Genomic DNA, 16,833 nt, shown 5'->3' on the forward strand with positions numbered 1-16,833 from the left:
ACACAGAATCGTATAGATTTTACTTCCAAGTTTTTTCGCACTGTTTCAATATCTTGATGTTTCTGAAGGGTTTCTTAGTTCATTTCTGATTTTAATAGCGGATCTCATCTTTTTTTGTGAGTAAAAAATCTCGGTTCTTATACACTTTTACCTCAATATTAAAAAATTATAATTGCACAAAACTTTATTATGTACTTACCTGTTAGGTTAAAAAAGGGGCTGTACACCAAAATTTATGCAAATTCATCTAGCATTTTTATTTACTGATCAAATTTTATTTTTTTATGAAAAATAAAATAAAATTTTCAATTTCTAATCTGTATTGTTATGATGATTGTTTGATATGTAATGTTTGAATTGGGTCCCTTGGGCGTTGATCTTAATGCAAGCAGAAAATGGCAGATGAGACGTTTCGTTATTAAAATGTGTTTTTTCTTGTTTAAAAAAAAACTTGATAAATTAGCATAATTTTTGGTGTACTGTCTTTTGAAAACCTGTTACATAACACAATTTTTATGCCATTTTCTTTCTTTTTTTTTTTTTTTACAAGCAGTTTTTAATATTGGGGAATCTCTTCTGTTCCCTTCAACCTCTTTCTCACAGAAAAGACATTGCTAGCCTCTCTCTACTTCATCGTTACTTCAGTGGCATGGGATCGACTGAGCTCCAGTTTTTGGTTCCTTCTTATTAGACATTCACAGCAAGAACTTGTCTTATACAACAACAACAACAACAACAAGACTGTAATTTCTCCCTCCATATGCCTAACGTCAGGTGTGAGTATCTTTGAAAGGGCTTCCTATGTATGGGAAACATTGCCACCGAACACTTTCCCTGTTGATTACAAATTACTCATTTTCAAGTCTAATGTAAACAAATTTCCATCATGGACCACCTTAAAATTAAATAAATGCAATTCATGCCATTAATCGATCTTAGTACTCCCAGAGCGTTCCTCATCTTTCGGTTTGCATTGATTCCTGTCTCACTAACCTTTAGACTCGAGTAGCTCGTAGCCTTAATAAACCGTATCCCTGATAGAAAATACTCTGCGTTGTTAACTTCTTTTTTTTTTTAATTAAAGAAGCCAAAAAGAAAGCTGAAAACACTGAATTGCTAATTGAGAATGAAAAGTTGAGGCAAGAATGTGAGCAGTTAAAAGTAAGTAAAACTTCTTTTTTTTTAATAAAGAAGTATTTGAATGTCGTCACCTGTGACCCGCTGAGTCAGTAGTTGAGAAGCTTTCAATAAGTTTTCAGACTTTTTTGTACAGGCATTTAAAATTGTTGGAGACTCTTGAAAATTCAGTATGTTATTTCTATACGTCTTATGAGATTACTAACCAATTTTTATAATTTCAGGTTCAAATGAACAGCTACAGAAGAAATTGGAATACACCCTACTAAAGCTTGATTGTCACAGTTAGTGAATTTCAAAAATGCAATCTGGACGTGAGGGCATTTTAGAAGAACGATATTCAATAAAATTTTGTTTTAAACTTGAAAAAAAAAATGCCAAAGAAATGTATTAAATGTTTCACACTGCTTTTAGACCATCTTGTATGAAATCAGCATCAGTTTTTGAGTGGCATAAGAGATTCAAGGAAGACAGGGAGTTTGTGAGGAATGAGGAGAGGTGTGGGAGAAGTAAGGAAGTCAGAACACCAGAGTTGGTTGAACAAATAAAGAATTTCATGGATAAGGATCATCGTGTGTCTATAGAGATAATAAGTGTACAGTTTGATGTCAGTGTGGGAACTGTACACACAAAGTTTGTCCCATGGGTGCTCAGAGAAGATAAGAAAGAAAAACGTTGTCATGACAGCAGAGAGATTGCCGAGCTGATAAATTCAGATCCCGCAATTCTTGATGCTCTGGTGATCTGCAATAAAAGCTGGATCTACTGCTATGAGACCAAGATACAGAGTTCCCAGTGGAAACATGCTGGCTCTCCCAGACCAAAGAAGGCCAGACAGGGCAAATCCACCCAAAAACTTATGTTGATCCCTCTTTTTGACAGCACAGACATGATCCACATGCATTGGGTTCCCACTGGACAGACAGTCAACAAGGAATAAAATGTTGAGGTTTTAACCCATTAGCAGCTGAATTAAATGAAACCTTTAGGTGTAAATATATGTTTTTGAGCGTCCCATTAATGGTATTCTGGTGGGTAATGGGTTAAAGGAGTTCAGGAGGAGATTCTGTCGGAAGACCCCAGCGCTCTTCAAATCGGCTCAGTGGCATTTCTACTAGGACAATGCACCAGTCCACAATTCCATCCTTGTCACAAACTATTTGACCAAGATTGGCATCAAGGCAGTTCCTCACCCTCCCTATAGTCCAGACCTTGTTCCCTGTGACTTTTAGTTATTCCCTAAGCTTAAAGAAAACCTTACAGGCTGTCGTTATGAGACAATTGAAATGAAAGAGGCTATGACAAAGGTCATTGACACTTATAGAAGAGGACTTCCATGGGGCATTCCAGAAGTTGTTGGAAAGGTATAATAAGTGCATTGAAGCTGGGGGAGATTACTTTGAAGTGGACTAGCGTTTCATGTGTGAACTATCAATACAAGTGCCCATGCAAAAAAAAGTCTAAAAATTCCAAGTTAAAGTTGCTGCTGCTGTTTGCTTGTCTTTTGTTTGTTGAGCATCATTCACTGTTGGCATTCGTCTCCTCCTCCCCAATATCATTCTATTAGGAATTCTTTCTAGAAGGATATTGGGTAACTACGGGAGAGACCATGTGAAGGTTGCCAACATTCCTAAGTGAAAGTGCTTCTGTGGAATGAACTGGGTACGAACTTAGCACACCCAGGTTATCAGCCCGCATCGTAAACCACTGAGCTACCATCACCTCTCTGCTTCAACTGTTGTTGTTGTTGAGCATCATTATTCATTTTGCATAAATCAAATGAGTTTTGTTGGCATTCATCCCTGCCCCCTCCCGATGTTGTGTATGGGGGAATGGAAAAACCTATTTGCAAAAAAATATATATATTCTGAAGATTCCTTTAGCAAGTACTTAGTATAACCTACTAGAATATACGGAATAATCACGTTGACACACTGGTGGATCACCGAAGTTAAGCAATGTTGAACCTGGTCAGTACTAAATGGGTGACCATTTGGGACTTCCAGGTGCTGTATGTGCTCTCCGCTTATCTCGGCATTGTTTCTAGTCGTCCTGGACTTCTCCTTGCCACTTGACTTAAACAGTGCCGATTCAGGAGAAGTGTGGTAGGGATTACGCAACCCTTGCCTCATAATTACACGCGCAGCTACCCCTACAGAGTGTATCCTTTGTCTTTCGAGACTGAACGGAGGCATTGTATAACACATACAACAGGACAACCGCTTCCCGGGCAGACATAAAATTATGTAGTGAAGCTCTCCAAACAGAGTATGCAATTGTTTCTTTCATTTTTCAATATATGATGAAACTGTTAAACTTGATATAATAGAAATGCCCTTAATAGTTCGTACATATATATTTCAGGTAGTCCCTGATCTCCTAACACTGACTTCCCATACTAAATTTACAATATTATAGCTTATTCTGTAGATCACAAATTATTTTCGTATTTTTTTTTTTTGTATTTGATTAATCAGGAGCAGCTGCAACAAGAGGTTATTTCACAATCATTTGATCCAGAAAAGGAAGAGTTGAATTTAGTTCTTGAACATGCAGAGACAAGGATCAAGTTTTTGGAGAATCAGGTATGTAGTTAAAATTTATAACATGAGGCTATTTGTCATAATGCCATAAAATGAGTCAGTTGAAGATCAAAAAGTGAATTTTTTTTTTTTTTTTTTTACAAGGTGGTCACCACTTATCAAGGCCCGGAAGCCACTCAGGGATAAGGGTTATTGTAAGTACAGTACGTTAGTGTGGATATTTAATAAAGTGTCTACTTAAGGGGGCGGTTCATCAGGAATTTGTTTACGTTGGACTTGAAGACATCCAAGTTGTAGTCAGGAGGGAAGCAGGCAGACAGAACAGAGTTTCACAGGCGTGCAGTTCTAAGAAAGGAGCTTTGTTCATGGAATCTACGTTTTGATTTAGGCATAGATAAAGAGTGGGGAAAGTTTTGACAGTGGATTCAGCTAAATGGGTATTTTTCGTAAAAGATTTGCGAGGGGGGACCAGAGATTGGAGTTTAGACGAGCATCTGCCATGGAAATAACGATAAAACAAAGGCTCGCAACGTCTGTTCTGTGGGAGAGAGGTTGCAGGGAAGAGAAAAGGGCATCCCCCCCTAAGCCACAAAGTCTATTTTGTACTCTGTCAAGGCAGAATAGGCTGTTTTTAGCAGCTCCTGCCAAGATATGGCAGCAGTATTCCATCCTTAGACGTACTTAGCTTTTATATAGATAGAGAATTGCATCAGTAGTGAGATATCTTCTGGAGCGGTAGAAGGATCCCACAAATCTTTCCAGCGACTTTGGCAACAGACTTGATGTACATGTTCCATTTCAGATCAGGAGTGAAGGTCAAGCCCAGAAGCTTGTCAAAACATGGGGCTTCTCCTAGACGAGAGCCATCCATTTCAATTGATGCCAGATGGGGATCAGAGCGTTGATGATGTAAAGATAGGAGTTTGGTTTTAGATGCATTAAAGGTAACTAGCCACGTCTTCCCCCACTGAACCACTCATTCGAGATCGGAGGAGAGAGAATCAGAGAGAGCTTTGTCATTTACAGCCTTTGAGGTGTTGCTGTAGATGGTCGTGTCATCAGCATAGATGTTTACAAATGATTTAAGTATGTGTTTAGGGAGATCATTGATGTAGATCAGGAAGAGAGTTGGGCCCAGGATGGACCCCTGAGGGACTCCAGCATTAATACTGCAGGCATCTGATTTTTGTCCATCAACCACTACTCTTATGAGCCTATCAGAGAGAAATGATTTAATGATAGAGAGAATATTTCCAGTTATACCATAGCTGGAAATCTTGTGAAGTAGGCCTTTATGCCATACCTTGTCGAAGGCCTTTGATATGTCAAGAGCAATTGCCCTGGAAAGGAAGCCTTTGTCTAAAGATTCACTAATCCTATGAGATACAACCGTTAGCACATCTGTGGTAGATCTTGCAGAACGGAAACCATATTGCGTGTCACTAAGAAGGTTATTTCTGCTGAGGTGGTTGACTATTTCTCTATTCAATATGGATTTCAGCAACTTACTCATGACACACAGGAGACATATTGGTCTGTACTGAGAGGGAGATGACTTATCACCTGAGTGATAATACAGGGCATACTGATGAGGTTTTCCAGGGTGTTGGAAAGCACTCCTCCTTAAGGCAACGTTTAAACAGTTTTGTAAGTATGGGAGCAAGTTCTGGTTGAAGCTTTTTTAACACTATAATTGGAATGCCGTCAGGGCCAGTAGTTTTACTTACAGTCAGCCATGGAGTATCGGTATACAGTACGGTGGAGGGGTACGTCTGGGGACTTATCACATTTCATTTTTATCTTAACTGATATGACGGAGTGGTTGGAGGATCCTAGAGGAGAAAGAACGGAACATGAACATAGCTCAGGGGAAGTTGAGAGAAAAAGGTCTAAGAGGCTTGCATATTGACCTGTAGTATCGGGCACACGGGTGGGCTCACGAACAATCTGGGTGAGGTCATAAGCAATGGAAAAATCATGACAGAACCTCCCCTCATCATCCGTCTTATTTGAGTGGGTCAGCCATTCCATGTTATGGACGTTGAAGTCACCACAGATGTGGATGTTAGCCAAGGGATGTGCAGACAGGATGTGGTCTATTTTCTCAGATATGCTCTTAAAGATAGTAACTCCGCTGTTGTGGGGCCGATAGAGGGCAAATATAAATGCAGTGGTGTAAGCAAGTGCTACCCGGAAGCACATATAAGGTAAATTAGGATCTTCTCTAGAGATATCCCTGCCACATGGGAAGCCATCTTTAATGTAGGTACATATTCCATGCCCATGGCGATCTTGGGGGTCAGATTTAGATGATAAGTTAGAGTATCCGTTAATTATGAACTCATCTAGGGAAGTGGTCGGCCCTATTCCAGTTTCGCTTAGAAAGAATGTGTCCGGTATTGTCTCCTGTAATTGGGTTTCAACCTCTGGAAGGTTGGAACGTAGACCCTTGATGTTGGAGAAGGAGACATGGTAGTAGGGGTCTATGTTGAAAGATGGGGTTCTAGGTTTATTTGAGTTTTTTTTCTGGAGATGTTTCATATTGAGGTTTTGGGATTTGTGGAACAGGTCGGCATACTTGGTTAGAGCAGTACAGAGAGGGAAAGTAAGAGAGAAAAAGACAGGAATATTTTTTTTTTTTTGTAGCACATGAAAAGGTAAAGCCATAACAATTACCCACTAGTATGGCATCGAGAGGCCCCACCAGAGACTACTGCATGGTCCAGAGTCCATTCACCAAATGGCAATACAGCAGTCCCAGTACTTTGCGCCTGCTGATAGGACAGCCCCCTTAGTGGTTAATCCAAGATTCGGGTCCTTGACTATCAGGCGGATAACGTCAACCCAGACGAAACGTTTACCTCCAGCACCCTTACTAGTGACATGGCCACAAGGATAGACATAGAGACAGAAAAATTTCCGACATCTCAGACTACTGTTCACCAAGTACTACTGACTTTTAAAGCAGCTTTTTCTTCATCCTTTGTCAGAAAAATCACTCATTTGCATGAGGACTGAGGGACAAAAAAGGAAAAGCGAGAATTACTGGAGCTGCCAATAACACATCCACTGTATTATCTACTCTCCATTAAAAAAAAAAAAAATGGGGGGAATGGGTACAAGGAACTTATTAATATCTACTTAGTATAAGTCCGGTGCTCAATTATCAATTCAGGACACTTTTGAAGATAATCTCTCCTCCCATATTAATGGGTGGATGTTTTCGGCATTATATACCTCGAGTTTGAATCATTCGAGCTTCACCTTATAATTAAAATCCAATAATTAACTTTTATCAATTTGTGAAGTCGGCTTAATATTAATTTACATTTCAGTTTAGATAATTATTCAAGATTTTAATTTGGGAGGTTCTCGTTTACATAGGTGACTTTTTCTTTCTTTCCGTTTTACATGTAACAAGACGATATTGGTTAACAGCATATTTGACAAAGATTTCAGAACAGAACAAAAAAGCAGGACAAGATAGGTAAAATTTAGTTACGAGTTTTTAAGTCAAAGCTGTAATAAGAAAACGGTTAGCGGTAATTAGTACAAATTAGGTTCAAAAGTTGGAAACATTTTTTAACCTTAGCTGAAGAGTCTGGAAACAGCGACCTACCCATTTTAGGGTCATATTGGAAGTGGGAACCTGGCAGACTTTCATTCTAGCTACATAAGGATATGGTGGGCGTTGTGTGTGTATGTTGGAGGCGGGGGGAGGTAATGCTTTTATTTATTTTTTTATTTTATTTTATTTCTTTATCTATTTTTATTCTTTTTTTTTTTTTTTGCTTTATCTATCAGGATTGAAATCTTCGAGCTTCACCTTATAATTAAAATCCAATGATTAATTTTTATCAATTTGTGAAGTCGGCTTAATATTAATTTATATTTGAGTTTAGATAATTATTCATATTGAACTGGAGCTTTGTTGGCAAAATCAGCTGGCCAAATTTTGTAACATAGCGTGGACACGTGTATGCAAATGCAGGTGAAATGACGTCACCGATAGGGAAAAATAAAGACTTTAAATAGGAGATCACATTAGAGATGTAGAGCACGTTCAAGAATATGATCATGTGAAGGACATCACAGCACGGTAACAAGAAAATAAATGTTGCTGTTACAAAGAAAAAGCGAGTTGAAGTTCTTTTCTGTTCTTCGTCTCCTTTGCAACTGAGCATACAACATGTTGGTTCCCAGAAACCGTTACAATTTCTATAGTCGCAGTGTTGATGTGGCAGCCAATGTATCCATCTTCTCTCTCCATCGTTGTATACTTCCTTTTCTTAATGACAGCTTTTATAAACGTTATTAATAAACATCACAAATGCAATTAGGTTTTTAAAATCTTTTTGAGGTTTTATTTTTTTTATAGCATACATGTATAGACAGAAAACACCTAACCTACTTCCTCATGGGATGGTGACAGTTAGTAGACAAACCCAACTGCTCTCTCTCTCTCTCTCTCTCTCTCTCTCTCTCTCTCTCTCTCTCTCTTGCGAGTTCATTTGAAAGAGAAAAATCTCTGCTCAGTCGTCACATAAAACTTAATGGCTTTCTGTCTCTATAACTGCTGGAATGGCGACTCCACCAGCAGCCTTTGCCTTTTTAAGCACTACTGGATGAAATTGTGATTCGCTATGATGACGAAAACAGACCAACAACACCTTCACAAGCACCAGTTCTCTGGCAACCTATAATTAACAGCAACAAACAGGCAGCAGCAGCAGTCCCTGTACTTAAATAATCTATACTGCAATAAACTGACCTATAGTCCATAGACCATTTCATTATTTCCATCACCATCAGTAGCATCAGAAACACTGTTCCTATCTACAAGTAGCAACAGCAATATTGCCTTTTACAAATAGCAAAAGTTGCTGATCCTGCCATCATCACTATCATCATCATCATCATCATCATCTTTCTGTTCCTGCCCTCTACAACTAGCAGCAACTCTCCATACTGCTCGCATCATTATCAATCATCATCTTCATCGTCTCTCTGTTCCTGTCTAAAACTAACACCAACACTTTTGCCTTCTGTGATTTGCAACAGTTCCCTTTCTTTCTCGCATCATCATCATCACCACCACCACCACCACCACCACCACCACCACCACCACCACCACCACCACCACCATCATCATCATCATCATCATCATCATCATCATCATCATCATTTACACCTGAAGACATTTTTACAAAGATAAAAAAAAGGGTCTTTGTTGTCCATCTTTTATTCATTACACATCTTTAATTTGTATTATTTGGATTTTCAGACTATTGTTCTCATCTTGAGTGTCATTTTCACAATATTTCAGTCAATGTAATCTCCGGCCTTCTTCAAGTCAAACTCGGGAATCTGCATAGAATTTTGAATGGAATCCTTTATTTGTCTGCACGGAGTGAAGTGGATAAAGTACTTGGTCAAATTCAGTTGTAAAGTTACACTCTTCTGGAGGTTGAAGGTTCAATCCTCAGTGCAGGCAACACTAAAAATACAATTACATATTACTTGGGACTTCTACCCAGTCATGGCTGATGAAACAAGAGCATGCTAGCTCTGCGGATTAAATAAAATTTCTGTTCAAAATTCTGTGTAGATTCCTGAGTTTAACAGAAAGATTACCGAGTTCAACAAGGTACACCTGAAGAAGATCGGAGCGATTAGCCATCTACAAACCCAAACAACCAGATGCAGAGGTGAGGAATGTCAATAACCACTTATCGAAATGTCTGTTCTCACTGATCGATCAGTTTCTGCCATCTTGTTTATATAAGCTTGCTTTATTGATTATCAGATGCAATTTCAGGTTCTAGCCAAGATTTGTTACTAGTGATGAGATGGTTCAAATATTTTTCCCAATTCTGATACAATTATCAATTCTGTCCTAAATTCTCGATTCTGATGCCTTTTAAAATCTCTAAATATTTAGCTATATGTTTTTTTAAATCTTTCTTTTTTTTTTTTTTTCAGATTGCCATAAAAACCCACGTTACATGTATATATTTTCAGAAATGTAAAAAGATACACTTATGGGGGTGGGGCAATCTATGGAGTTAAGTTTTACTAATATTTTTAAAAAATAAATGTTTATCATTTGATTTATTAGCATCAGGAATGGAAAAATAAGTTAAAAAAAAAAGCAAAAACAAAAAAATGAAAAGAATCGTTTTAGGCATCGGAAAATAGGCATAAATTTTTCCAATTCTGATACCTCCATAATTCCTATTTTTCGATTCCTGATTCCAATTGATCGCCCCAACTGACTTGTTACCTTTGCACTCAATACAATTCGATAAAATACAATTGTAGCAAGAGCAAAACAAAGAACCGAAGGTCAAGCCAAAAATAAAACGAATCAATATACAAAATACATCAATAAATGATTCCCGATATATTGGCAGAGAATGAGGATGTATTCTTTTAAGCTCCAGCAATGATCAATCAAGCCAAGAAGTCAACATTCATGTTGAATACCAAAGGTTTAAACTACTTTACTGAAATTAGGCACCGCCAAAAATGGCCGAAAAATCAAGTTGTTGTTGTTTTTTAAAACGAAATTACATTTATTAAAATCCATTATTTCTGAGTAACTTTTTTTTTTCCAGAAAGATAAAATCCTGAATATTATCATATAGAAAACAGAATAATGTAAAACTTTTTCTACTATTTTTAATTAAATTTTAAATGTTAAATTTTCCCCAAAAGTTAACAATTGACATTTTTTTGTCTTGCACAAAAAACGTACATAAATATTTAAAAAAAAAAGGTTTTTGAAATAATTAATTTATTTATTTGTTGTCTAACTAAGATTTAGGATGAGTTTCTATGAGAATATGCAAAAATATTATAATATAAGTACCCGGATTTCAAATAATTCCACTTATTTATGTAGGCAACCAGTTACTTCGCGTCGATCTAGAGTCTAGATCGACAATGTTTATGTTTGTAGTTGATAAAAAGCAAACTATGGAAGACCAAACAGGCCAAAAAAACTTATTTTTCAGTGACGAAAATTTCAATGTATTATTAAACGCTGAGGCTGGCCAGTACCAGATGGGTGACCATTTATATGAGCTTGGTTTTTAATGTGTATGTGTGTGGGGGCTAGGCTCCCTAAAATGGGGGAGGGGGCAATTTAAAGCAGAATAAAAAAAAATTATTTCAGCGCGTTTGGTCCACCATAGTCGAAAGGCGGCAAACGTTTTCAAACGGGATCGAAAAAATGATGCTATTTTTAACACAAAGGGCACAATATTTATCAATTTTTTTTTGTATCGATTCTTCAAAGCATGCCCTGTTTAATAATGGTCATGCATTATTCGGCTCGCTAAAAAAAAATTGTTAATTTATTTATCAAAAATTTTAAAATGGCTTTTTTCGTATAAATATTAAAAATTTTTTTTTTTTGCTTAACTTAAATTAATTATTTTACTTAACATATTCACCGAATTTCACACTTCAAAACTCAAAAGCGGGATAATTAAACACAATCGAAGTTCTGATATTCAGACGTCAAAATAAGGTATGCAAACAATTTTTTTTTTTTAATCTATAATTCTGTTCCTTACAACAACACAATATGTTGTGTTCAGTTTCAGATGATTATTTTAAGCATATTTGTACCCCCTCAAAACAAGGGGGGGGGTTGTAAGCAAAAAAAATATATATATATAAATATCGTTTATGAAAAATAAGTACAGTTATAAAGTTCATTCTTCTCTTAATAATCGCTGAAAATTTCGTATTGATCGAATAATTATCTGATTTTTGGTAGATTTTTAAAAAGACGGTCCGTCAAAAAGTACTTTCCTGCCCCCCCCCCCGTTTTGGCGGTGCCTAACTGAAATTCATTTACCAATTATGTAATAGTCAGTTATAAGTTACCTATAAATAAGAAAATAAAAGTTAAGAATTAATATCACTTTTTTTCTTCGAAGTTGACCTTAGTAATTATTCGTGTGAAAATTCCTAATAATAATTAATTATTAAATTAATACATGAATTCAAACAGAGGAAGAAAAAAAAAAACTAAAATTATCTAAATTCTGAATCATACAGCCTAAAAAATAGTTTTATTGTAACTAGCATGCCGCCTGCCTTTGCCCGGTCATAAAATATGATATTTTAATTTATGCAGATTTCGTATTTATTACCTTCTTCAGGTGTATCTTGTCAAACTCGGGAATCTTTCTGTCAAACCTGGGAATCTTTCTGTTGAACTGAGGAATCTGCACAGATTTTTTTAACGGAACCCTTTATTTTCCCGCAAGGACCCGTGGTGTAATAGATAGAGTACTTGTTAAAATTTATTTGTAAAGTTACGCTGTTCTGGAAGTTGAAGGTTCAATCCTCAATGTGGGCGATACTAGAAATACAATTGCAAATTACTCAGGACATCTACCAATTCATAGCTGATGGAACGATAGTATGCAACCCCTCCACCCCTGTGGATTAAATAAAAGGTTCTGTTCGAAATTCTCTGCTGATTCCTCAGTTCAGCAGAAAGATTTGTAGAACAGATACAAGATTTCGTTCAGAATCCTCAAAACACCATATAGTAAATGCATAAAGACAAAATTTCACCCTCATCTTTTATATATTTACTAATTATGCTTAGTAGAATACTTAGTCATAATTATAGCTGCAGATTAAATAGTGATATTCGTTTTCATTTAAACATAAGCAGAGAAAGTGACAGAAGCAAGTGTAACAAAGTAAGGGTGTGGGTAGGTTGATGCCCCCCCCCCGCCCCGTTAGGAAGAAAGGCAAAACCACTTGGTATCAAGTTGTTTATTTAAGAAACCTGAGAACTCTGTGTGTTAAAGGTTAACAAAAACTGTATTTACTAACTGTTTATTTGAGTTCAATCAGATCTTTGAAGCGAGCCATTGTGTTATTTTTGTAAATGATAATTTAGATTATGGACTGAGAATTGAATTTCTAAACAAAACAGAAATAATATCCGCGTGATGTTCAGAGGACGATATAATTGTTTATATATATATCAACAAGTCAGATGGACAAAAAGAGAGAATGCGCAGAGCAGAGCGGGCTCTTGACTGGGAAAGGCACAGACGACAGACTCTCAGATGGAAAGATAGAGAGAACACAGAAAGTCAGAGCAGAGTGGGATTTTGACTTAAAACACATTTCAGAGAGAATGCGCAGAGCAGAGCGGGCTCTTGACGAGAGAATGCGCAGACGACAGACTCTCAGATGGAAAGATAGAGAGAACACAGAAAGTCAGAGCAGAGTGGGCTTTTGACTTAAAACACATTTATGAAGAGAGAATGTGCAGGCATTTTCTTGGAGAAGAGATGCGCAGAGAGGAACACAGTCAAAGTAGAGTTGGCTCTTGACTTGACACATTTCTTCAGATACCCAGAGACCGACACTCTACAAGGTTACAAGCTAATGCCTTTGACCATATTCTTAGCATAATAACACATCGCTTCCTTCAGGACTCTGAAAGAATTATAAGAACTGTACTGTTTTTTTTTGTTAATATATATTTGGTGCAAAATCGTTTTATCCTGTTTTTTTTCTTTTACTACACAAAAAAATCCACGGCTCTCTTTTGACGACGTTCGTCGTTAAGAGAGTACACAACGAATTGGTCCAGGATATATAACTAGACGATCAACCGATAGTTTGGTCACTTCCCCATACCGGTAACTTTAGGCAGCCAAGAATTATCACTGGCAATGGAAGGGTTCCGAGGTCGACGATCGTCCACTACCGACTGGTGAAAGAGTGGGGGTGACACAAGAATGATAGATAGCATATGAAATAAGAGCAGGGGGGGGAGGTGAAACAAAATACGAGAAGAGAATGTGAGAATGATGTAGAGAAGCTTAGTAAGAGATGGTTCAGTTGGTGAGTTAATTGTGGCTAATCAGAACAATTAAAATGAAGTTTTTTTTTTAGGGGGGGGTTCAAACATAACACAATCACAAAACTAAAAAAATATTTTAGCATGTGTATTTTGTGTAATTAAAGTATATGGAGAAAATTTTGGAAAACAATCGTTGATAACTCAGCTTTAGTATAATCTTTAATATAAAAAGCAGTTCTCTGTATGTATGTATGTATTTATGAATGTATGTATGTATGTATGTATGTCTAGCTAAAAGTAAAAAATGATAAAACAAACACCCACAAAGTTAGCATTTTTTCAATCAGTATTGCCTCATACGAATATCTAAAATTTAAAAAAACTATTCATTCTCTGACCCTAAACTGGTGCAAATTTTATCAGGACAGTTCTGTTCTAAAGGGAAATAACTCTAATGTTTTTTCAAAGAATTATTTCCCTTATGCCGACTTATTTCTTGAAGAATCTATAAAAGTGTGTGTGTGTGTGGGGGGGGGGTGCTTGCGTGCGTGCGTGCGTGCGTGCGTGCGTGCATGTGTGGAGAGAGAAGAATGGGTTGGGTGGAAACGAAATAGCAGCAAAGACGGAGGAGAAACAAAGAAAGGTGGAGATAGAGAAGAAATAGAAATTTTAATAGAAATATATTACACTTTTCCTCTGGTCAACGCCGGGAGCCTTGCTAGAGATAGAAATGATTGTAGAGACTATGTCCTGTGATAGGAAGTAGATAGCTGGTTGGTTGGTTTAATCATGTGGGATAGAAGGGATTTGAAGTTTGATTTAAGTTGCTGCCTAGAATCTTAGGAGGACACATGCAATATAACATTCTGGTAGATAAGGGAGCTTAGATCTCTCATGCTCGTTCAGAAAATAACCCAAAACTTAGGAATTAGCATATATTTTGTGTGATTAATAGGAGAAACGCCTTAGGGAATTAAACATTGATTAAATCAGCTATAAATATACATATGTATTTAGTTTTAATGTTTTCTTTTTTTTTTTTTTTTTTTTTTTTTTAAATCATATGAGGATGACCTAATTTAAAAACTAGCGCAAAATGTATTTAAATAAAGATAAGATGAAAATAAACTGAAAAAAAGGAGTGAATGTTATAAGCAAGATGATTAGCCTAGAAAAACATGTCCAGTTACAAAATAACTACTGGTTGATGTACATACTTTAAAGGTGTTTAATTAAATTTTTTCTTTTTGTTTTTATAAATTTTGCTGACATGGAATTTCGATACACACGGCAGTTATTTGCTATCGTTTGCTCAAAGTTTGTCAAATGGTGGGTTGTCTGTTTGATCAGAAGTCTTCAGTGTGATGTGTCACCTTGGTTAACAAATATTCACCAACTTGAAACGTATTCTTTGCACAAAGAGAGAGAGAGAGAGAGAGAGAGAGAGAGAGAGAGAGAGAGAGAGAGAGAGAGAGAGTGGGGGATCAAAGGAGATGAGAGAAGAGAGAGAGAGATTTAGGGGTGAGATTAAGGAAAGGAAGAGATAGATAGACAGAGAGAGGAAATAAAAGGAGAAGGTAAGGAAATAGAGAGAAAGGTGATATATATATATATATATATATATATATATATATATATATATATATATATATATATATATATATATATATATAAAATATATATGGCGATTAAGCTACACTGAATATTCGGCGTTTCATCCACTCGCCTGAGGAATCCTAGAGTGGATGAAACGCCGAATATTCAGTGTAGCTTAATCGCCATATATATTTTATAAATTACTAACTAGCTCCACCTACGTATTGAGCACTTTTGAAGTAAATACTTAAAGTTTACGCATAAATCTATACTTTCGTATATTAATTTTATGTGAGTAAATGAAGTATATATATATATATATATATATATATATATATATATATATATATATATATATATATATTATAATGTAGGATGTAAAGACAGGAAAATTAAATCTGGACAGTATAGGAAGATGTGTGCAAAAATGGAGACTTTGATGGTATGATCATATTGAAAGAATGGATGTCAACCTCCAGTCCCTGTCACATCACTTCAGTGTTGCATCCCTGTGCTTGTTTTACAAGTACTTTCACAGAATGTGGTCCGATTAATTTAATTTGTAATTGTAACACCACAACCAAAATGCCACTGACTCATCCAACTGGCAGCAAAATTCCACACCTTTACTGTAGCGGTTTCTAGATGTCAGAAGATTTTGTACTCTAATAGCTTCTTTCCTTGGGGTGCTTCCCTTTACAATTCCCTACCTGCTTCCTATTTAAACAAACATACCAACATGCAGAAATTTAAATGTAATGTGAACAAACACTTTACTGCCAAACTCTCCACCCACGTTACCCCTATAAATCGGGTTCCTATCATAGTAATCTTTTACACTTTGGTGTGATAAAAAGTAAAACAAAAAATTTAATAAAAAATGTTAATTGAACCAAATTGTTTCTTTTGTGTTCATCTGATGAAGTCTGTAGATGCTGAAAGGTTTTCTACTGTAATAGTTTCTTTTTTTTTCAGAATGCTTCCCATTTGAATTCCCTATCTGTTTCCTATTTCCGCAACCGTACCAACATGTAAACATTTAAATGTAATGTGTACAAACATTTCACTGCCAAACTCTCCAGCCATGTTCTCCCCTATAAATATTTACTTGACAGTGACAATTATTTTTACAGAAGTTTTTTTTTTTAATATTCTTCACTCTGACAGAAATTTATTATTTCAAAAGAAATATGATTTTCATCATCATGCGTTGCATCTTCTACTTGGTGCAGATTGCGAATCCACGTGACTTATTTTTTGCCACTCCTTCCGATCCAGGGCGTGTTGGTTGATGGACGCCCAACTGTTGAGAAATGTCCAATCAAAAACATTTTCTCTCCACCTTTCTGCCTCTTTTGCCTTCTGACATACTTTCAAAGCATAACTTTAACAGGCCAGTGATTGATCGTTTGACATTTCCAAAAAATTTAAGGGTTTTACTTTTGATTTTATCAAATAGAGGGGATAGGGAAGTAGTTTGACAGAGGGTGGATTTTTTTTTTTTTCGATATCTCATAATGAAACGCATTACGTAAATCTGAAACACCTCAATGCGATTGACTAGTTGTTTCAATCTTTTTTTTTTTTCATTTTTCTTAAACTTTTTCTTCTATGGGATGGGACATCCAACCAGATGTCTGACATTTACCCCTATTTTAGTAAGTCCAACCAATAGATCTTGTCAGGATTCTAGCCGTCCCTTTCAGTGCA

At 36.3% G+C, this 16,833-nt stretch overlaps 1 protein-coding gene across 1 annotated transcript in view; it reads left to right on the forward strand.

Moving 5' to 3' along the window:
- LOC145284513 (coiled-coil domain-containing protein 33-like) overlaps positions 1 to 16,833 on the forward strand; it is a 97,054-nt gene that overhangs the window by 69,209 nt on the left and 11,012 nt on the right. Inside the window, exons 6-7 of the mRNA XM_080133400.1 lie at positions 1,085 to 1,161; positions 3,615 to 3,722. Of these exons, the coding sequence (XP_079989526.1) occupies positions 1,085 to 1,161; positions 3,615 to 3,722 (185 nt within the window). The remainder of the gene's footprint in view (positions 1 to 1,084; positions 1,162 to 3,614; positions 3,723 to 16,833) is intronic.

This window comes from Euprymna scolopes, chromosome 9 (genome assembly GCF_053919585.1).
Source record: "Euprymna scolopes isolate OS-2025 chromosome 9, ASM5391958v1, whole genome shotgun sequence".
Taxonomy (NCBI): Eukaryota; Metazoa; Mollusca; class Cephalopoda; order Sepiida; family Sepiolidae; genus Euprymna; species Euprymna scolopes.